General features: G+C 36.6%; 1 protein-coding gene across 1 annotated transcript; it reads right to left on the bottom strand.

Annotated features, from left to right (window-relative positions):
• Nucleotides 1–10,090: 10,090 nt before the first annotated feature.
• LOC5576842 (RPII140-upstream gene protein) lies at nt 10,091–20,332 on the bottom strand. Its single transcript, XM_001662900.2, has 4 exons — nt 19,964–20,332; nt 19,730–19,895; nt 19,582–19,670; nt 10,091–10,540 (listed from the first exon to the last, which is right to left on the bottom strand). Exons 1-4 carry the CDS (start codon nt 20,143–20,145, stop codon nt 10,108–10,110), a joined length of 870 nt encoding a protein of 289 aa, XP_001662950.2. The 5' UTR covers nt 20,146–20,332; the 3' UTR covers nt 10,091–10,107.
• Between the last annotated feature and the right edge of the window lie 2,355 nt (nt 20,333–22,687).

The raw sequence follows: 22,687 nt of genomic DNA, 5'->3' as shown, positions 1-22,687 counted from the left end.
TTGCTGCTTCGACGCGCAAGAACGCTAGTGAACGCTAGAGGAATATGATATGACTGCGCTCGTTTTTGGCGTAAATGGAGCACGGATCAGAACGTTTGCTAGTAAATTAAATCCACAAATAGGGAATTTTATAATTAAATGAATTAAGTTTTGTAACTTATCATAATTACAACTGATTTATTGATAAACTGTTACCGTGATGAATCAAAATCCGGACAGGACCAATATCCGGACACTCTGGTGAAATTCAATCATTTCAATGTTAAATATCCTTCCTAGTGTGAGAATATTATTCCTACTATTAATGTTAACTATTGTTGACCATTGTAACATGAATCGACATCAAGTTAGTCTTGTAAATCATTAATAAAGACAAAAACAAAAGTCGGTTCCGCTAGGACGCGTTTGCTTTGAAAATTAACGATAACCAAAGAAATTCTACTCAATGCGCCATCGCGTTTCGGCGATTCATCACGCGTTTGTTACGTGCTTATCATGTGATTCATGTTCTGTAGTGATTTGTTTGTATTTTGTTCTCGGTAAAGTCAATAGTTTCGAATAAATTAATGAAATGCATGTAATTCTGTGCTAGAAGAAGACTGTCCGGATACTTATATGTGTGGTTTCGAATCCTGACACAGTGTGTTAGCATACAATTTTTCAAAGTTCAAAAAGAAATACAACATCATAATTGTTCGAAAACCTGGAAAACTCGTTGAATGTTGTACCGTTGTGATTTCAAATAGTATTAACTGAAAATGTTTGTAAATTATGTGTAATTATTGAGGGAACGATGCACATATCACAAGTATCTTTTGAAGACTTCAAAACCTACGTTTCATGATGTTTCTGTATAATCCAACAGAGGAACAACATTATTTTTACAAATCCATGAATCTTTGTATCGTGATATCAAGGTATGTTTAATGGATTTTATTTTTTTTTTAAGAACAACTGCGATTTTTTGAATGTCCGGAATTTGATGCACCGATGTCCGGATTTTGATTCATGTGTCCGGATTTATGGACACGACATGATGCAGAATTAACTCAATTTTCATTCATTGTAAATTTGGTGAAAATTATCAAGTTCTAACCTAAAAGCTATCATCTCAAAGTAATACATAATAAAATAACGATTAACCAATCGTATGCAAGCATTTGAATATGTGTATCATCTTAGGTGTCCGGGTTTTGATGCATCACAGTAATCAGTATTTTTGTTTTCTATATTATTTAATTGCTTTCTCCAGTTGATAACTACTTCAGAACATCTCTTATCATTAAATGTGGTGGAAGAATCCCTACTTGGTATTATTGGCGAAAATGAAAAACTGTTTTCGATCGAAATGGCATTTGAATATAAACGAGAACAGGGGTGAATAATATTTTGCTTGTTCAGCACTAATCTCTCTTTTAATTATCTATATTTTTCAACATTTTTATTACAATCATGAATAATTATAATTCGTCAATCATATATTCCTTATTTCTATTTGTCTTGTATCCTGTATACATTTTCCTCATAAATCGAGATAAAAAGATGTCGAAGAATGTGATCAGTTGATCATGTAAGCTCAGGCTTTGATTTAAACTTTCATCAGTTTGAATATTCACTCTTGTATAATTTTCAGAGTACTCTTGGCTTTATGTGACTCCATTTTGCTGATTCGAAGAGCAGATTGTTCACTGTTAGATGATTTGACAGCAAATAAACAGAAATACAGAATGATAATACTGACATCTAAATTCGAAAAAAAAAAATTCAGATGGTTTTTCCATCGAAAATTGAAATTCAAGGTAAAAGCAATATTCTCCATCCCAACCTCACCTATCTAAAATAATCTATCCAGCCCAATGTGAAACAAAACCAAAACAACGCCATTATGGGTTCCGGGCAATTCGATCGGATAAACCTTAAGTAACTGTTTTTAAAACGCCTCTAAAAACAGGAAATCTTCCTAGAGTTCTTGATTACGATTCAATATCAAGCACCAGTTCAATAAAATTTTGTGAAATATTTTGTGCAACACTATGGCTTACGTAAAACAAACTTGCTCCTTGTGGATCACTTGTCAATGCGGTATATAAAAAATCGACAAGGCATGTTTGATAAAATCTCAAACTATATTACTTAGTACAGACAGAAAGCGAGGATGTGAAAGAGGAGCGTACGCGTTGAAGGTCTCTCCATGCATGTTGTATGAAAATCGCGCTTACCTGGCATACTGAAGCGATGCGAAGAGGGATGGAAAGTGTGATCAAGCGTGAAAGCAGTTCGTGTTGTGCTTCGACGCGCGAAAACGCTTGAAGATAATTTGAACTATTATTGGCAGCACTAATATTTCGCGTGAATTTCGAACTGATGAAAACAGTTGGGAGTAAACTAAATTAACAAACACAAAAGAAAAGTTCTTTTTTATATTTGAAAAATAAAAATGTGTGCTTTGTACCACTGAACTGATCTTATACAATAAAATTCCCCAACTCAAAATTATACTCGGACATTCCGTAGAAGAAAAAAAAGAAAACCACAATGTTCCATGACTTATAAATAAGAGAGTCGATTTGTTATCAATCATTAAAACCATAGCTTTTACTTTAATAAAGCGGGAAATTGCTCTCAAATTTGATCGATTATTACCCGTTCGGAAAATCAATATTTACTTTAAAATTAACTGCAATTGGAACCATTCGTGATCTTGTTTATAATATCGATGATTCAAGTTTAGAAAAGATTCCCATAAAACATTTACAGTACTCGTAGACAAGGTATGCAATTAACATACTATTTCATTCCATAGATACAAACATGATATTATATCTATAACTAGTGTACTGTTCAAACTTCCAGTCGTCGCGCGGTTCACCACCGTCAAAACCACCACACTGCTGTTGAGGACGAAAAGCGAGTTTTTTTTTTTCAAAAGTGTTGTACAAAATACAACACGACGACTGAAGTGTTAAGTGAATTAAAAGAATTTTTTCGTTTATAACAGCAGAAGTTTAATTATTTAATTTTGTGTAGAAAAAGGCATTCAATTTCAAAATTATCGAAAATTATAACTTTTTTTGAAAAAATATTCGGTAGGCTAGATAGATATCATTTTTTTAATTTCTTTATAAGTATCATTTCAAACATTACATTCATTTCTTCTGTGTGTTCTGTGTTATTAGACAACACTATTATCCTAACTTGGTAAAACAAATTTAAGATTTTAATAACATTTTATTAACAACATTTCATTTGCCGTAGCAGTTCAGATTGTTTACAGATGAGTTGATTTCACCAAAAAACATGTTTTCAATTTACTTAACTTAACTTAACCTAAATATATAACACATTAATCGTGGACATAGAAGATTGTAACTTTTTTGGCTGAAATTATGATTTATTTTATTTGACATTTGTTCAACATTGGATATTTTATGTAACTCATTAGTACTATATGTACAAGGGAGGAAGCTTCAGAATCATCTTCAAAATTTTATTTTGAATTCTCTGAAGAGCTTTTTTTCTGGTTACAATTACAGCAGCTTGTCCATATTGGTACAGCATACAACATGGTTGGCCTGAAAATTTGTTTGCATATCAAAAGCTTGTTCTTGAGACAAAGTTTTGATTTTCTATTAATAATGGGATAGAGACATTTTACATATTTGTTACATTTGACTTGAATGCCCTCAATGTGATTTTTGAAAGTTAAATTCTTATCTAGCATGAGCCCTAGATACTTACCTTCATCTGACCAATTTATTGGAACCCCTCTCATCGTGACAACATGTCTACTTGAAGGTTTCAAATAAAGAGCTTTTGGTTTATGTGGGAATATTATTAGTTGAGTTTTGGAAGCATTAGGAGAAATTTTCCATTTTTGCAAGTATGAAGAAAAAATATCCAAACTTTTTTGCAATCGACTACAGATGACACGCAGGCTTCGACCTTTGGCGGAGAGGCCTGTGTCATCTGCAAACCAAGATTTTTGACATCCCTGAGGTAACTCAGGTAAGTCAGATGTGAAAATATTGTATAATATTGGTCCCAAAATGCTGCCTTGGGGAACACCAGCTCTTACAGGAAGTCTTTCAGATCTGGAGTTCTGATAATTAACCTGAAGTGTACGGTTTGACAGATAACTTTGAATTATTCTAACAATGTATGTTGGAAAATTAAAGTTTTTTAATTTTACGATCAAGCCTTCAGTGCCAAACACTGTCGAATGCTTTTTCTATATCTATATAAGCAAGACCAGTAGAATAGCCTTCAAATTTGTTGGAACGAATCAAATTTGTTACACGTAAAAGTTGATGAGTGGTCGAATGTCCATGGCGGAATCCGAACTGTTCATTGGCAAAACATGAATGTTCGTTGATGTGGGCCATCATTCTGTTCAAAATGACTTTTTCAAAATGTTTACTGATGGAGGAAAGCAAACTGATTTGACGATAGCTAGAAGCTTCTGCAGGATTTGTGTCTGGTTTTAAAATTGGTACAACCCTAGAATTTTTTCATTTGTCAGGAAAATATGCTAATTGAAACATTTGTTAAAAATATCAACTAAGAATGATAAGCTAATTTTCTTGATGAGGATGTAAAAAATTCCATCATCGCCAGGAGCTTTCATATTTTTGAATTTTTTAATAATAGTTCTCAATTCTTCCAAATCAGCCTCCCAGGAATTTTCAAAAACGTTATCTTGGTTGAGAATATTTTCGAAGTCCTTAGTAACTTGATTTTCAATTGGACTAATTAGTCCTATATTTAAATTGTGCGCGCTTTCAAACTGCATAGCAAGTTTTTGAGCTTTTTCGCAATTAGTTAGTAATAATTTGTTTTCCTCTTTCAATGCCGGTATTGGCTTCCGGTTCTTTTTTTCAAAATTTTAGATAATTTCCAAAAGGGCTTAGAGCCAGGGTCCAATTGAGAAATTTTATTTTCAAAATTTTTGTTTCCTTATTGTGAAAAACGTTTCTTGATTTCTTTCTGCAAATCCTGCCATATAATTTTCATAGCAGGATCGCGAGTGCGTTGAAATTGCCTTCTCCTCACGTTTTTTTAAGACGGTTTATCATCGTATTCAAATTTTACTTCACATTTTGGAACTGCAATGCTCCTGGCTTCAACAATGGAATTCGTTAAAGTTTCAAGAGCATTGTTAATATCAAGTATTGTTCGAAAGAAATGTTAACATCAAGATTAGAGTCAATTTATGTTCCATATATATGCCAGTCGGCTTGATAGCTATCATCATTATGCACAACCAGTACCATATATGTTTTGATTTATTTTTGTTTTGTTTAATTAATTTAACTTTTTAGTAGTTGTTTTGATAATATGTGATAGTCATTCATATTTAAAAACTATGTCTCGAAAATCTGAATTAACTATTCATTGGTTCTTGTTTTTTAATTATGAATCGTGGTTTTCGGCCAACCAGCCGAGTGGAAGTTTAACAACTACCGAAAAGCTTTTCGGTAGTTGTTATTCATTGGTTATTTAATTAATGTAGTCAATCGTATATTCAATCAGATTAACAACAACTTATTTATTCTGTTATATTTTTTTCCAATTTTTATGTTGTACCATGCCCACACAGTTACGGATCCCCCACAGTGACGGATCCCTTTGCGTTCAACATCGAATAACTGTGCCAAAACATAAACGTTTACGTAAAACATATTTTTCCCATGTTATACTATTTGTCTTCTACCATTTGTTCTGTCAAGCACAACATTCAACCGCTAAATAACGGTGTATTTGACAAATGTTTAGTTGGTACCACACAGCTATCACTATATGGTCGTTTTCTGTAAGAAGTGCCGTCAGCATTCATAAGCTCCCACAGGTGGTAAAATTCAAATGGTATAGCATAAAACATGCTCGTTCGCTTCTATTTAGTATGAATTCATCTTTGGAAAACATTTTTCTTGATTGTTGATTCTAAATAACAAATATTAGCACTTCTAACTAGTGATCCATAATATGGACCAGGAAATGATTGTTTACCACGATTATGGATCACATCCAAAGAATGTAGATTTCTGCCATTTTAGGCATTGGATTCGACATTTTTAGACAAAAGCACTAAGGATAAAACTAATAAAACATCAAGGTTTGTCAATTTCGTTTTTTTAGCAGACAAAATGGGTGGAAAACTTGGTATGGAGCGAAAACAGTTCATGTCTCAGTTGCTACAATGCAGTATCAAAAAAAGGGCATTTTACCCTTGTTTCCAGCTCTAATACTGCTATTTTTTTGCAGTAATATGTGATATCTCGATTTTGCGCACTGATCCGTAATATGTCACAATATGATCCATAATATGAAAATTGATCCATAATATGGTTTTCAGAAACCGATACAATTTTTAATTTTTATGCAATCCTATGTAAATATTACACTCAAAACAGTTTACTATACGAATTTTTTTTTTCTTTCTTTATTAACGAGATTTTTTAGCCCTGGGCTAGTTCATCTCGTTTTACCAGCAGTATGCGGCGCCGCCATCTTTTCGAATCCAACATGTTCTAAGCAACCGTTGGATACTCCAATGCATTTCAATGCGGATACTCAAATGATCTTGGCTGCTGTCAAATCCATTAGGTGGGATTGGGGTTGCCATATACGTGCGTTTTACTATACGAAGATCCAATTTGAAACGATTCAATTCGTGCTTTTAAATTACGTTTACCATGTAGTTTTATTGAATTTTATAGGTTGGACTCCACACTATTTGATCCATAACTGCGGGGTCATGGTATATACTCTGAATGATAGCCTATGATTGCTATTTCTGCTTGTTTCATCCAGGTTGTATCGGCCCTACATTGTAATTTCTAGCGGACTGGAGTGCGTATGATGACGAAAAATAAACATACTTAGTGATTTAAATGGTTTTCTTCGCCATCGAGAAGCAGTCTTCCTGCTTGATGAGAAATGATTTTAACAAACTTGCTACATTCTACAGAGTCGCATTTACAGGCCTCTGTTGATGCGAATGGGACATGGGAAAGGAGAAGAAACAGAATAAAGCAGCCGTGCGCGCTCTCTCTCTCTGGTCGCAGGCAGCATGCTGTTGCCGAAGCACAAAATCAATGAAAACACGGAGCGCATTGAAACTCTTTCGAAACCTCTCCCAGTATGCCATACCATTTTTACCTCTTCTCTTCTCTTTTCGCCAACACTTCACTTCACTTCTCTTCTCTTTCAATATGTCATCGCCCTAAGGGGCCTTCCTTAGCCGAGCGGTTAGAGTCCGGGGCTACAAAGCAAAGTGCTGAAGGTGTCTGGGTTCGATTCTCGGTCAGTCCAGGATCTTTTCGTAAAGAAAATTTCCTTGACTTCCTTGGGCCGCACGATATACGAATGCGAAAATGGCAACATTGGCAAAGAAAGCTCTCAGTTATTAACTGTGGAAGTGCTCACAAGAACACTAGGGTGAGAAGCAGGCTCTGTCCCAGTGATGACGTTAATGCCAAGAAGAAGAAGATCTAGGCCATCTTCCTGAGTAACATCCACGCTCACTCCAGCGTTCTGCAATTCACGAGCCAAAATACTCACTCGTCCGAGTTCATTGGTCCTGGCATTGGTTAAGTTTTCAATCATATTCTTTATTTTGTAGCCAGGTCGGTTCGTCGAAAGTATCGTTCGTTATTTCTCCTTTTTCCATTTTTCGTGGTAGACCGAAACATGCAAAAGGTCGAATCACAGAAGGCTAAAATTTTAAATAAATTTTAGTGAGATATTCATTCACTTTTTTCTACAATATTATGGACATTTTTACAGTAGGGTAAGGCGGGACAAGATGCACAAGTAACATTGCTAGCTGAATTATAGTTTATCTAGCTGAAATATGGTTAGAGTTTTTTGGGTGTGTCAGCTGGTCTATTCTTAGTTGACACACCAGGCCTTCTTTAGCCGAGTGGTTGAAGTACGTGGTTACAAAGCAAAGCTGAAGGTGTCTGGGTTCGATTCCCGGTCGGTCCAGGATCTTTTCGTAATGGAAATTTCCTTGACTTCCCTGAGCATAAAGTATCTCGTACCTGCCACACGATATATGAATGCGAAAATGGCAAATTTGGGCAAAGAAAGCTTAATAACTGTGGAAGAACACTAAGCTAAGAAGCAGGCTCTGTCCCAGTGAGGATATAATGTCAAGGAGAAGAAGAACAGTCAACATACAATGATGACAAACTTCGCAAACACATATTAGCTTGGCCCCGAGTACAATATGATTAACTTCATAGTCAAGCTATTTATAACAGATTCACCTCATATCAATGAAATTCAGGACTAATTTACTGCATAATTCTAGTTTCATTCACTTCTTATTTAAGTCATTTACGTCTAATTTTAAGGTATTCAGTTATGATTCTATAATTGAGTGGCGAACTCGACAAAAGCGAAAAGCCACTTAAATAAAGCGTAGGGTCAATAGGGGCAGTATGGTCCACCTAAGCAAAAGTTCTTGAAATGCATAGAAACAAAATACAATTTAATCGATTCATAAGCTTAATTTGTAGTTTGAAGTATTTCCTTTCATACCACAATTGTATTTTGGTAAAAAAATTACTTAGAATTTTGTTGGGAACATTTTTGAAAAACACTATTTTGTGTGTGACTCTACACTATACGGGGCGAAATGGTCCCCCCTACGGGGCAATATGAGCCACCATACTAAGTCCTATTATTTTAAATGGAAAACCGTTCGTAAGGCTTAATTTAGAAGAAAGGCAGTATACATGATAGAGTTAAGTACAAAAACTGGGTTGAAGTCTGTTTTGAATCATGAAATTGTATGTTTTGCTGACCGTTCAAAAAATCATGGTTCTAAGAGCTTCAGTTTTCAAACATTATCGTTCAAATAAGTTGAACCAGTTAAAAATTCTAGTTTTAATTAAAATCACGTGCAACGACAATATTGCAATGAAACTGCAAAAATTACATGCCATTTTTGATTATTTATTTTTGTGATAAGATAGCTTTGACCGGCTATGACCATATTGCCCCGTTCCCAGATGTTTCATATAAATTATGTTTTATTGAAAATTTATTTTAGAATCTATACAATTTCGTGCACATAATGCCATTAAATAATGAAAGAACGAACTGCTGTGAAAAAAATTGAAAACAATAAACAAAACTTTATGCAAAGCTTATTTTTACATCCAAAATCTTATAAGATTTTCGTAGTAGCATCAACGTTTCAGATTTTTATCGATATATGAAGTACAAAATCATATTTTCGCGTGGTTTTCACGTTGGTGGCTAATTGAAGCATACTTTATAAGGTCCTAAGGTTATCGAGGTCAAAAACTGTTTTTTAAGCTCAAATGGAAGGTGACCCATTTCACCCCGTATGACCATACTGCCCCGCTTTCCCCTAATAATAGGGTCTTGTCCCCCGATGGGCCATCCATAACTCTGTATACTAAATATTCGATTGAGTATTAACATATTTCTTCAAGTGAGTCTGTACTTATGATATAACGAGTAAAATATATATTATTGGAATTCTGCTCAATATTCATCCAGCCAGTGGCATAATATGGCGACCGTGACAAAAAAATACGAGTTCATTAACCTGATCTAGTTACATCATAATATATACAGATTCAATGTTTAAGAAAATTTTGAAAAAAAAATATTTTTGAAGCCCAACAAGACCAAATTAGTAATCTTTAAAACTTTAATGGATACAGTTAGGATCAACTCGTTAGTCTCATTAAAGATACAACATAGAAATTATGTTTCTTGAGAGCCCATTCTATGTGTATTTTTGTGTTGTTGAATTCGTTTCATATTCATCAAATCCGATCAGCGTAAGTGGCGCATAAAATTTCCCAAATATTTACCATTTATTATACTAACAATGCATCATATATTTTCCCATTACAGTGAAACCGGTAAAACCAAAAACCGAGGACGATATGTCTGGATCGGCGTGGCTATTGCAACTCCGATTAAAACACGAGAAGATCCAAGCGCGAAAGAAGATGTTGCAAGTTAAAAGCTGAATCCTCAGGCCATGTGCCCACACTGCATTGAAGTCTTCATTGAACTTTCGAAGAGAATTAAATACAAAGAACCATTTTACCTTAGCTTGTTTTATTTTTTCTCAGTTTTCTCTGTGACAGGCACATCTTTCTGACTAACCGAACTGTCCACTTTCGACTGCCCAGCTGCAATGTTATCCAGCGTTATATTCGCCGCACCAAACTTTCTATGATGACCGTCCAACAGTTGATCCGATTCCTCCGAACTTTGCACCTTCAAACTCTCGTTGATGGCCTCGTCTCGACTGGCCTTCCATTTGTACTGCCAGAAGCGGACTTCCTCCATGGTGGTCCCGCTTGCTCGCAGTATGGCCAGCGATGCCAATCCGGCAATACCGCCGAAGGCCATGCCCACCAGTCCACCGCTAACCATCCCCTTCGGGCCCATACTGAACTTGTACAGCGCACCGGTTGTTCCGCCCGCCACCAGATACTCGTAGATGGATGACTTACCACGGTAGACCGAAATGACCGTTTGGATGCCTCTGTGGAAGAATTAATCCATAGTTCAGTAATTTGATTGCACGATTGAATAACATTTCGCGGCTTCCATTACTTTACATGAAGTACCATCAGTGCACCAGTATCGCTCATACCCCTATTTCTCACTAGTGTAAAAATTGATTTTTCGTATAATACTTTCAAATAAAGACGTCTGACATTATTTTCATTTGATATAATAATTCTTTATATTGAAAACACAAGACCTCGTGAGCGATTATTGGATCACTAGTTTTTTTGTGTATTCCAATAACCGCTCATGCAAAAAATTAAAAAAAAAAACGTTGATTTTAGTATAAAGCCTTCTTCTTTATTGCAGTAGTAGCTATGTTTTGACCATCAAAAACTATCAGGATAAATAACGAAATTCGAAATAATGCATTTTTTAAGTAAGTTCGTCACGAAATCTGTTTACCGTGAGCGGAAATAGGAACACTTAGATGCAGTAACAAATTCAATTAATTATTTTTGTATGAAGGTTTTTTAAATTCTTTTTATTTCGCCGCTGATAACCTATACTTGGAGCTACATTGTGACATAAAAATAGTATTGATCGACACAATAGTTATTTTATAATAAACATTTGAACACATAACTTCCCTTAAATGAGCGGAATCTGGTGCACTGATGGTAATTCTCTATGTAATTTTTCATGTTTTTCTCCAGAAATTTCATCAGGTTGTATGTTAAAAAAATCATTTAGGATACCTTAAATAATTCAACTAGAATTTTTTCTAAAGATAACTCCAAAAATATTACAGAGTTTATGACTTCCTTCAAAGATACTTACAGAAATTTCTCAAGGTAGTCCTCAGCCCTGCTGGAAATCATTTTCATCAAGACTTTAGACTCATTTAGGACTTTAAAAAAAATAACTAGAAATTTCTCTAAGAACATCATCAGAATTTAGTTCAAAGAACCACAAATTCATCTACGGATACCTTCAAGAATATATTCAGAGATTTCTTCAAAGATTCTCTCAAGAATTCATTCAGAAATTCTTCCAGGATATTGTCAAGAAAATTATTCAGAAGTTAGTGGAATTCTAGGATCAAGTCCGGAGGGTTTCCCCAAAAGAAATCTTTGAGATTTTACTGATGAAACTTCTGGTGAAAAATATTGTACTCTTGAAAAGATCTTTGGAAGGTTTTTCTAGACCTGTGAAGAGGTTGTGAATGATTTTTTAGAATAAAAAGCTAAAGTGTATATTGGAAAAGAATACCAAATAGCATGAACTTTTGAATAATCCATGGTCAATTCACTTGAGAAACTAGTCAAGAAATCATCGGAAGAAACTGCAGGAGTAATCCCTGGATGAAATGCCGTAGAAATTACTATATAAATTTCTGGAGAAAATTCCTGGGAAAAAAATCACGAGGAATCCTTAGTCGAATTTTATGATGCATTCGTGGAAATGTTCCTTATAATTTTCGTGGGATAATCTTTAAAGGAATTCACGAAGCAAATCTTGGAATGAAACGTGCAGGAATTTATGAAGGAATCTTTATAAAAATGGCGTCAAGAATCACTGGAAAAAATACCGAGGATATCTGTAGGAGTTCACAACGATGCTTGCCTTGAGGAGGTGTCTCTAAATGTAGAGTAAAGTGGGTCAAAAGTTTTTTAGAATTTCTAACTCAATTCTAAACAAACGTCATAAATGTAATGTTTTCAACTGTTAAAGTTCTGGAAATTTATTTATTCACCGTCTTTGACTACACGTCACACAGACTGAAAACTTAAGGCGAAGTAGGCCGTCATTGAAATTTGTACGCGTCGTCAATGATTGTTGCTAATTCATCTCACGATTTCGAATCAAAGAAAATCAGTTGGTTTTGCACTGACATAGCTGAAAAAGTATCAGCATACTTTATGCATGTCAGCGCTTACAGTAATTCTTTTTCAAGTCAAAATAAACTATCAAGACTGAGTTTTATCACTTTAAAATGCATGCTGAAAAGTCATCATTGTTGCCAAAACGAATGACGGGCTACTTAGCCTTAATATTATGTACTTTACTTAAATTCTATCTCTTATCCTATTAACAAAAACATTTTTTGACACATTGAAATCGAACGAATCGCTGAATCTGTTGAATTCTCGTAGGCAAAAGTCAAGTGCATTAAAATGGCCATAATTTGTCCGATGGTGAGGTACTGCCAGCATCGAGGAGTAACGAAGCTGACGGGGTGGCACGTACAAAGGGATTTGTTCAAGGAGCACAGGGCTGTCGATGTTGCCCTGAATGATGTCGAAAATGAACACACACTGCATCGAAACACGTCGTTGTGATAGAGTCTCCAAACCGATCAAGCGGCATCGGTCTGGATAAGGCGGAAGATGGACGGGATCATTCCACGGAAGATTGCGTAGTGCAAACCTAATGAATCTCCTTTGTACACGTTCAATTTTGAGAATCAGCGTAGAATAATAAGGACACCATACGGGAGCAGCGTATTCAAGTATACTACGTACTAGTGAGCAGTAGAGAATTTTCAGTGCATAAATGTCTGTGAAATCTGCAGCATGCCGACGAATAAATCCAAGAGCGGAAAAGGCTTTGGCCGCGGTAACCCCTATGTGTTCGTTGAATTTTAGCTTTTCGTCGATGATAACGCCCAAGTCGCAGATAGACGTCACCCTTTGCAGAAGAACCGAATCGATTGAGTATTCAAAAACGGTTTTGTCACTGCATCTACTGAAGGAAATAACCTTACACTTGGTACCGTTGACGCGCATTCCGTTATCACCGCACCATATCAGCAGCGTATTAACATCCTCTTGAAGTGCAACACAGTCCAGCTGCGAAAATATTGACCATTGCACGAATTTTTAGATTCTAATGAAATTGTTCATGTGCTAGAGACAATTTGCACACTCACTAACATCAGCAGGCGTATGCCTCGAAAGCTATGGACCGATGCACGAGTTCACTAATTTGACGTTTGAGCGGTGCCGTGTTATTAACGTGACCATGGAAACGAGTGAACTCGGCACCGCTCAAACGTCAAATTAGTGAACTCGTGCATCGGTCTATTTATGACGTTTTTTAATTCCAAGCACTGAAATAGAGTGCATGAAAACTTCTTTTTAGCTATATTTCTAAGAAAGTAACCAGCATTGGTATAGAAAAGTGTCTACCGTATTGCCAGCTACACCCCATAAACAAACTTATTTCCCTTTTCCTGGGTCTTAAAATCGCGAACGGCAGCCAATAGCCAGCAGCTGTAATGGGATGGGCATATGTTTTTTTCTTTGTGAAGATGTTATCTAATGATCTATCATCTAAATCGTCTTCGGAATCAGAGCCGTTTCCGCAGAGACAGGGCGTAATCGATTGGCGATTCAGCATTCCTCCTAGCGGAAGAGCTTTTAGCAACTTGATCCTCGTTGCTGCCCAACGGCTCACCCAACTATTTCACATCGAGGATCGAACTTAACTCGTCATCTAGAGGTATACCGGGTAAACATTCTGCACAAGCCATTGTATCTTTCTTTGAGTGTCATTTCTGGCAATGTTCGGATTGCATTGCTGGACCGAGTAAATTTAGTTCGTCAGTGGGAAAGTCATTCTAATTCTAATCATTCCCCCAAATCAAAACAAAGACGAAAAAAGTTAGAATCAAAGCATGCTGTCAAACTCTAAATAACGTGGATGTGTGAGGTGTGTAAATGTTCACTGTGCAAATATTATCTGCACAGTAGTCTAATAAGGTGCAAAATGCTCAATATAGTGGTTATCACGCCTAATTGTATGGGTGCCCTGGTGTAGATGTAGTTGTGAACCTTAGAGGAAAACAATATGCACTCTGTCTCGAAAAACACCCAGAATCCAGGTATACATTTTTCAAATTGGGTAATATTTCCATATGCATTTTGATGAGTCTGGAAAGCGTGTGCAAGTTTCTTTGAGGAAAACAAAAACAAACTGTGTATGACGAGCGTATGCTAGTCTACGTGTGTTCAAATGTCACTAAACTCTATTGTACACGGAGAAAATGAAGTACTCAAAAGTGAGTTCATTCCACTCAATTCCGGGGGTTCGTGCGTTAACCTAATTTTGAGTTGATGGGGTAGAAGTTGTTTTCATTTGCAGCCATGCGAAAAAATACCTACTGGCTAAGTTCTTTCCACTCAACCGGCAGATCAAATAACTCAACTTCCAGTACTATGCCACTTACTCAAATTTGAGGTAACGCACAAAGGTTCGGTTTTTGGGTTGTTTGGCTCTTCGCTCTCTGACAACAATAGAAGGAGCGAATGAAATAGGGAGAGAAAAATAACTCAAAAGTAAGTTAAAAAATACTCAAATATGGGTTTTCCGTTTTCTCCGTGTACGGTACATTTTCATACCGTCAGCAAAAGATAGAACGAACGACGACAGTAGAAGACTTAAGTCGTTTAAAAATAGCTGTGTTCAATGACTTTGATCGAACTTGCTCGGGGTTGGTTGTACTAGCTCGTATTTTTTGTCAACAAATAACTGTCAAAGCTACTTCGAGCAACTCCAAGCTGCTTTCTCAATGAACGCTCTTTTTACTCTTTTTACTAATTTACCGGAATTACACGTGAAAAAAAAATTCGCGCACTTAACAATGCGTATCGCTTTGGAATTTTGCTTTTTTTCTCAATGTTTACGTTTTTAAACGTCAAAAACACGAGCTACTGCGAGCTGGTTGAACTAGCTCGGACTCTAGCTTCCAACCTGTTTCGAGCGACTCGGAGTTGGTTGGACTCGGCTCAATGAACACAAACCCGAGCGACTCGAAGTAGTTTGGAGTGGCTCAATGAACACCAAAAGCTGACTCGCAAGTGGTTGCAACCAAGTTCGAGCAGCTCGTTGAACACAGCTAATATGTTGAATAGCAACGGTCCAAGAACGCTACCATGAGGTACGCCCGATGTGATGGCAAACGATCGCGATCTCGCAGAGTTGATCACCACGTATGCGGATCGGTCTGATAAATACGAACGTAGCGGAATTTGGGGCAAGTGTGCCACCCCTTATTTTTATAAAAACTACAAAATATATTTTATCTTTGAGCTTAACTATATGGTCCCCAATAGTTCATAAAACGATGATCAAAATTTTACGAAAATTGCTCTATTTTTCATGTATTTACATCGACTTTCATCGAACAATCGAACAATCAGATTTCAGTGAATTTTTATAAAATTTCGTTATTTCTAAATAGCATGGTGAGAGGTAAATTAATAACAGATTTTTCAAACGTATTGTACATCGTGAAGCTATACAAAAGTGTAAGTTATTGTAGCATTTGGACGAAAAAAATATTTAGTTTCACATACGAAATCCATTTTGGTTGAAATCTATACGTTTTGGGGCAAGTGTGCCACCTATTTGTTAAACAAAAATGGTTGGAGTGAAATTCATAAAAATGTAAACATCATCCACATAATCATAATAATGAACCAAAATGAGGCACCAGTAGTGGTTTCTGAAGTGTAGAACGGGAATAGCGAGCATTTTTGCGCCCAAAGTGATTTTTTCTCCAAATATTTGATAATAACATGGTTTTAGGCGTTTTAAGAACTGTTTTACTTATATTTACAGTTAACTCTCCCTTACTCGATATTCCGTATCTCGATATCGAGTTAGAGAACCATAGTAAAAGTTGGTTTTCATGGCTAACTCGATGGTCCCTTGGATCGCATTTGCACTGGATTTGTGTTCTGTAACTCGATACCTCCCTAACTCGATGGTCCCTTCAATATCGAGTAAGGGAGAGATGACTGTATCAATATTTTACCGTTTTTTTATTGCTGATCTAGTGTAATATTATACAGATCCTCCGTAATAAAAGGTTAATATATATAGCGCATTGAATGATAACAAAAATAACCATTTATAAGTCTCTGCTTTGTAAGTAATATCAATATGAAATAAGGAAATTTTTATTACAAGTAGAATTATATGTGATGTTCATTCGGTGGCCGTCTTGCCCCATAGTGTTGAAAATTAGGTAATTTTGGATGATTTTTGAGGAGCTCCAAAACTAATACTTTTTGAAATTATTTCCATTTTAAATGGCATAGTGCTTATGAAAAGATGCGAAACTAACATCATGAAGGCTAAATTGGTGGGATTTTTAAGCTTTAGACAAAGTTAGAGAACAATTTGCTTAAGGTGGCACACTTGCCCCAAATCCCGCTAGCCACTCTATGATCCAATCCGGAAATCCGATATGCTTCATTTTATCGACGATTGTAACATGTCGAACGGTGTCAAAAGTCTTTGCGAAATCGATATAAACGGAATCAACTTGACGTCTATGCTCCAATTCACGAGATAGTGTGGTAACGTAGGACATGAGATTTGATGTTGTGGACCTGCGCCTCATGAAGCCATGTTGAGTGTTGGAGATGATTGGAACTGCTACATTGTACAGTATGCTATGCACCATTTTTTCAAATATTTTGCTCATGCAGCACAGAATAGAAACGCCACGATAGTTAGAAACAGAACTGCAATTCCCAGATTTGTGAATTTGGACAATGCAAGCCTGTTTCCACAATGCTGGAAATGTCTTCTCACTGAGAGAACGATTGAAGATTTTGGTGATAGGGTCAGCTAACGTAGTAGAGCAATTCCTTAACAGGAGAGGGGGAACGGCGTCTGTGCCCTGGCCTTTCGAAACATCGAGTTCATTGATAGCTTCTAATACTTCGTTGCAGGAAAACTGGATAACATATTGATTATTCTACAAAAATCATGCCGGGGATTTGCTCCAGGAATGCCTTCTGGTATGTATTTTTTTAGAAATTTGTCCGGGGATATACTCCAGGAGTTCCTCTCAGGATTCTCTCCAGAAAATCCTTTCTATCAGGAAATCCTCCGTGGATTTGCTCCAAGAATTCCTCCGGAGATTTCTTCCAGAAATCGCTTTGGGGATTTCCTCCAGCAATTTCTCCGGGGATTTTCTTCGGAATTCCTTTTTGGATTTAGTACAAGAATTCCTTCGGAGATTTCAGGCATTTTCTCTCGAAATTCCACCGGGGATTTTTTTTTTCAGAGAATTCATCCGGGGATTTCCTTCGAGAATGTTTCTAGGGATTTGCAGCAGGAATTCCTCCGGGGATTTCATTATGAAATTCCTCCAGACATTTTATCCATGAACTCTCCATGGAATGTCCTCCAAAAATTTGGTCCAGGAATTTCTCCGGGGATTTTCTTCAGAGATTGCTCCGGAAATTTTTTTCCAAAAACTCCTCCGGGGATTTCGTTCATTAATTCCCCAGAGGATTTCCAATAGCAATTCCTCCGGGGATTTCGTCCTGGAATTCCACTGGAGAGTTTGTCTATAAATTCATTTAGAAATTACTTCAAAGATTTTCTCCAGAAATACCTTTGTTTTTTTTTTGTTTTGGTATCCGGATTTCCTTTTCGAATTTCAAAGGGGAATATAGAAATTTCTCCTAGGAATTCTTCTGGAGTTACTCCGAGAATTTTGCTAGATTCTTCGAGAAATCGTCCAGAGTTCCTCCCGGAATTCCTTTTTCCCGAAATTCTCCTGGATTTCATCAAGCAATTCCTCGGAAGTTCCTCCGGAGTTCAACCGAAAATTGCTTTGAAGTTCTTCCATAAATTCTTCACAGCAGCAGCTCTTATCAGAAAATATTAGGTGAAAAATTCTAGCTTTCGCCAGAAAACTATACAATTTTGCTAGTTTAACGGAAGCTAAATAAGATTATTTAGGATAGGTCAAACATTATGACGGAACTCAGGTATAGTAACAAATTTCTTGATTTCGGAAGATCATTGCTTTGTTTTTGAAATTCCTGTTATATTGGAAGGGTCCTTCGGAAATCCTCAAACGATTTTATTAAGAGTCCGGGAATGATTTGAATGAGAATTCTGAAGGAAGCTGATAGGAGTCCTGAATGAATTCTGATAAAAATCCAAGAAGGCTTCAAATGAAATACTTGAAAAAGTTTCTGATGAGAACTCTGGAAGGTTTCTGGGAAAATTCTTGCAAGGTTCCTGATAAAAATCTCAGAAATATTGTAACAAAAATCATAAAAGGATCTTTTTGAGATTCCTGGAAGAATTCTGATGAAAATTCTGCTTTCAGATCTCTGCAATGTTTCTGACAGGAATCGTAGAAAGTTTGAATAAAAATCGTGGCTAGTTTTGATATGAATCCTGGAGGGTTTATGATGAAAACACAGGAAGAATTTCGATGAAAATCAAGGATGAATTCTGAGGATATCCAAGAATATTTTCAATGAGAACAAACGAAGGAACATAATACTGGAAAGATTTCAGTAAAAATTATTTCATTTAGAATACTCGAAGGATTCTGATACGAATACTTGAAAGGTTCTGATGAGAATCTTGAATGAATTCTGATATGAATCTTGGAAAAAACTCTGTTGACAATCTGGGCGGCATTCTTTTGAAAAGAAATTTGAAAGAGTTTTGATAAGAATCCTATAGCGATTCCGATAAGATTCCTGGAACGATTCAGATGAGAATTCGGCCTCGATGCTAATAGATCGTGGAAGGATTCAAATGAGAATTTTGAGAGGATTCTGAAGCGAATTTCGAAAATCTACGAGGATTCTGACAAGCATCCCTTAAGGATCCTGGTGAAAATCCTGAGTATATTCTAATGAGAATCCTAAGAGGATTTTGAAAAAAAAAACCCTGGGAGGATTGTCTGAGAATGCTTAGAGAAGTCTAATGAGAATCTTGATAAGATTCTGATTAGAACCCTGAAAAAATATGATGTGAATCTTCGAATTAGCAAGATAATTTTTAATTAATTATAATGAAAAACTTGAGACGAGTTTGATGTGATTTCTGATGAAATACCTTAGAGGATTTGATCATATTGAATAAAATATGTGTGATGATTTCAATAAAATTGTGAGCTTAAAAGCACAAAAAAGCAAATTTTCTCATAGAAATTCCAATCGCGATACGCATAGAAACCGCGAAATGTTGAACAACCGATTGGACACAGTAATTAAATTATAATAATAATTATTCAATAAGTCTTACATGTAACTAGTGGTGAACAGTGCTAACCGCCAGCCCCATTTGAATGCTCCCTTGGCGAAGGTAACGGTCACCTGATCTTGAAGTTTGCGCTGCAATTAACGAATTACATTAAGTTTTGAATACTACTCCCAAATGTTGGAAAACCTACCTTAGCTTCAAAGCTAGATTTGAAAGCCGTGGCTTGATTCCTCTCCATGAAGTTCATGTAGGCCACACGGGAATTGACGAACCCACCGTAGCATGCCCCCACGAGAAAGCCCAAAAACCCCGCCTGGTAGATTGAGTTCAGTTCGCTGGACACCCGACCGAATTCGCTGTAAATAAAAGCGTAAATCTCCCGTTAACAATTCTCAAGAATTTCCCCCAGAGCCAGTCCACTTACTCGATGCTGAACATCAGATAGAGTCGATCCTTGCCGGTTTGTTTATCGCCCGGCGCTTCGGCAAGCATTTTTTGCATTGGCGTGTGCTCCACTCGGTCATTTTCGTTGGTGCCGAACGGGAACAAGCCGGCCGAGATGAAGCCCGCTCCGGGGACTGCAAATTTCGCAACCCTTCGGAACATTTCACTACACGAATGGGGGACGTTTAACGTTTTAACGTAACAGTATTAAAAATTACAACTTTCGCGGTGTTGATTTCATAATCGAAACCTAGTCGAGGGTGCATCGTCTGCATGTGTGGGGAAAGTGCGGATGAAACGTGAAGGGGCGCTACTGTCAAAAATGCAAACAAAAACAGCTGATTTATGCTGATAGCTTCTGAGCACTGCTGTCAATATGAGCATACAGCGAGCACCCCTATGAAAAAATGTTTGCATGCACCGATCTTGTCGGGGAATTCAAGCATAATTTTTAAAAACGATGTATCTCACACTCGGAAGGATTCGATAAAAATGCGATGCAAATTTGCAAATTGAAAATAATAAGTTTGTCTTGTATATTTGACTGATTTGTGCATCGTTAGTGTAGACAACAACCTGGACAAATTTATGAAATAATGCTAAAAACTACAATAGATCTTCTTATGATAATCATGGGATCACTTCGGTTGAAAAACGTTGGTGCGAGTCTGTTAATTCCAACCTCTTTGGTAATGATTTTCACTACAAAGCTGCCATTTTGTGAAATTCAGGTTTCTTATAAAATCCTGTACAGCATTCTCAAAAACCTCAAGGCAAGATATCAACATGAATACTGGGAAAAATACTGAAGCAATTTTAGTCACAACTGTTGACATCTTGGACAGAATGCTCACCTAATTTTTGGAAAGAATTCTCACTCCATTGTCAGAAAAGTTAGATCAGGATTTTGACACATTCCAGGTCATGGCTCTAACAAAGTGACTCTTAAAAATATTCTGGGCGAGATTATTGCATAATTTCAAATGAGACTGTCACAATATCTACCAGAAAGCTTAGTAGTAATGGATCATTGAAGGTAGTTTTTGCAAGTGCTCACCGCATCAAATTAAAGCGCCACTATATATGGGATTTAACATTGTGACAGCATTGCTGTTCTGTCAAACACACAAGACTACGGTGGCGCTATCTATGCTTTTCATAGCGGCCGTTATGGTTATTTTAATGATCCATTCTATGTTTTCAATCCAGCTTTTAAAAAGCGCTAATGGCTGCCGCAAACACACTCACTTTTTGGTTAAGAACAGTCGATTTGACGTTTGAATTGGGTCGTTTTATATAGGCCTTTTCATGTGACAGGTCCGTCTATGCACTTGTTTATATCGGTGGAGGAGCGGTGCTAACACGAGGCTGTCATTTCCATAGAAGAACTGTCAAAGAGCTTCCCGATCAGCTGATTTGGAACGTCATGTGAAAAGGCCCATTGAGCGGACCCAAGCCAAACGTCATATTGACTGAACCCTACCAGAAAACGAACTTGTTTGCGGCAGCCATTAGTGCTCGTAAAAACCTGGATTCCAAATTCTTCGAAATTATTTCTTTCATTTACTGATTTTTATAAGATTTTATGCGAATAAGTAAAATAGTATGGCCTGCCACACAAAAATGTTTCTGCGATTTTGCCCGCGATTCAAAGAGGTTGAACAGGCCTGATTTATTGTTATTTGCATCCCAGTAAAAGATACATTTGAAAATTTTATAATCAGCGTAGAGGCGATTGGGGCAATGAAAAAAAAAAAGATGATAATGTATCGAAAAACAAAAAAAAAATTATCGCGATTTGAAAAATTTTTATTGTAAAAAAATGCTGCTAGTAGAGGGGCTAATAAGAATCCCACCACTTTTTCTTAGGATTTTCTAGCAGAGTTCTTAATAATAATCGTACTGAAATGATCCCTGAAGGAACATTTGAGCCAATTCCAGGAAGGATAACTGCCAAAATCGGGGTATGGGCCCATTCACAAATTTCATAACGCTGAAGGGGGTGGGTGGGTGTCCTCGTGTTGTTACGGTTCATACAAAATTTGTAAAATGTTCATACAAAAAGCGTCACGAGGGGGTGGGTGGGTGTCGAAAATGGCCATTTTTGGCGTTATGAAATTTGTGAATAAACCCTATCCAAAACCCTGGAGAATTTCTTTGGAAAAATGCCAAAACAAATTTCTAGTGGAAAAATTTCTAGGAGAGATCCCGAAGTATGCTGGAGACAACTGAGAAATACTGGGAAAATTTTCAGGGAGAAAGTTGCGTTAAATTTTCTGGAGCAATATCTGAACATTTTCTCTAAGCATACTTTGAAAAATCTCTGGCCGAATTCCTGGGAGAATTGGTGAGGAATCTATAGATTAGTGTTTGGAGAGATGCACTGAGCACTGACTTCAGAGACTATTTTGATTAAAAACAAACTTTGGAGATCTGCGATTGATAATCTGTAAAAAGTAGGCATTGAGAAAATGGGCCGTGAAGTGCTCAAACGAATATTCAAAAAATTCCAGAGGATTGCAACGTGTTCAAATCTTTAAGAAACTTTTATAATTTGCTTTTACTACTATATCTTTCCGAGAAAAATATAAAGATAATCAAAACACGGTTCTTTTTTGTGTTACATGGTGCAGGAATCTGTTGAGGGACTGACATGCGGTTACTTTTTTTTATTGGACAATGGATCATTGAAGGTAGTTTTTGT

Source organism: Aedes aegypti, chromosome 1 (assembly GCF_002204515.2).
Source record: "Aedes aegypti strain LVP_AGWG chromosome 1, AaegL5.0 Primary Assembly, whole genome shotgun sequence".
NCBI lineage: Eukaryota > Metazoa > Arthropoda > Insecta > Diptera > Culicidae > Aedes > Aedes aegypti.
Note: the sequence above shows the minus strand (reverse complement) of the source record. Positions and strands in the feature narration are given on the sequence as shown.

What these genes read in the sequence shown, in the direction of transcription:
- LOC5576842 (XM_001662900.2), bottom strand. Translation starts at nt 20,145, where the DNA reads ATGTTCCGAAGGGTTGCGAAATTTGCAGTCCCCGGAGCGGGCTTCATC. An exon ending in TATCTGATGTTCAGCATCGA is followed by an intron (nt 19,896 to 19,963) that starts GTAAGTGGACTG and finishes TTTTATTTACAG; the next exon opens with CGAATTCGGTCGGGTGTCCA. An exon ending in CTGTTCACCACTAGTTACAT is followed by an intron (nt 10,541 to 19,581) that starts GTAAGACTTATT and finishes ATTCTTCCACAG; the next exon opens with AGGCATCCAAACGGTCATTT.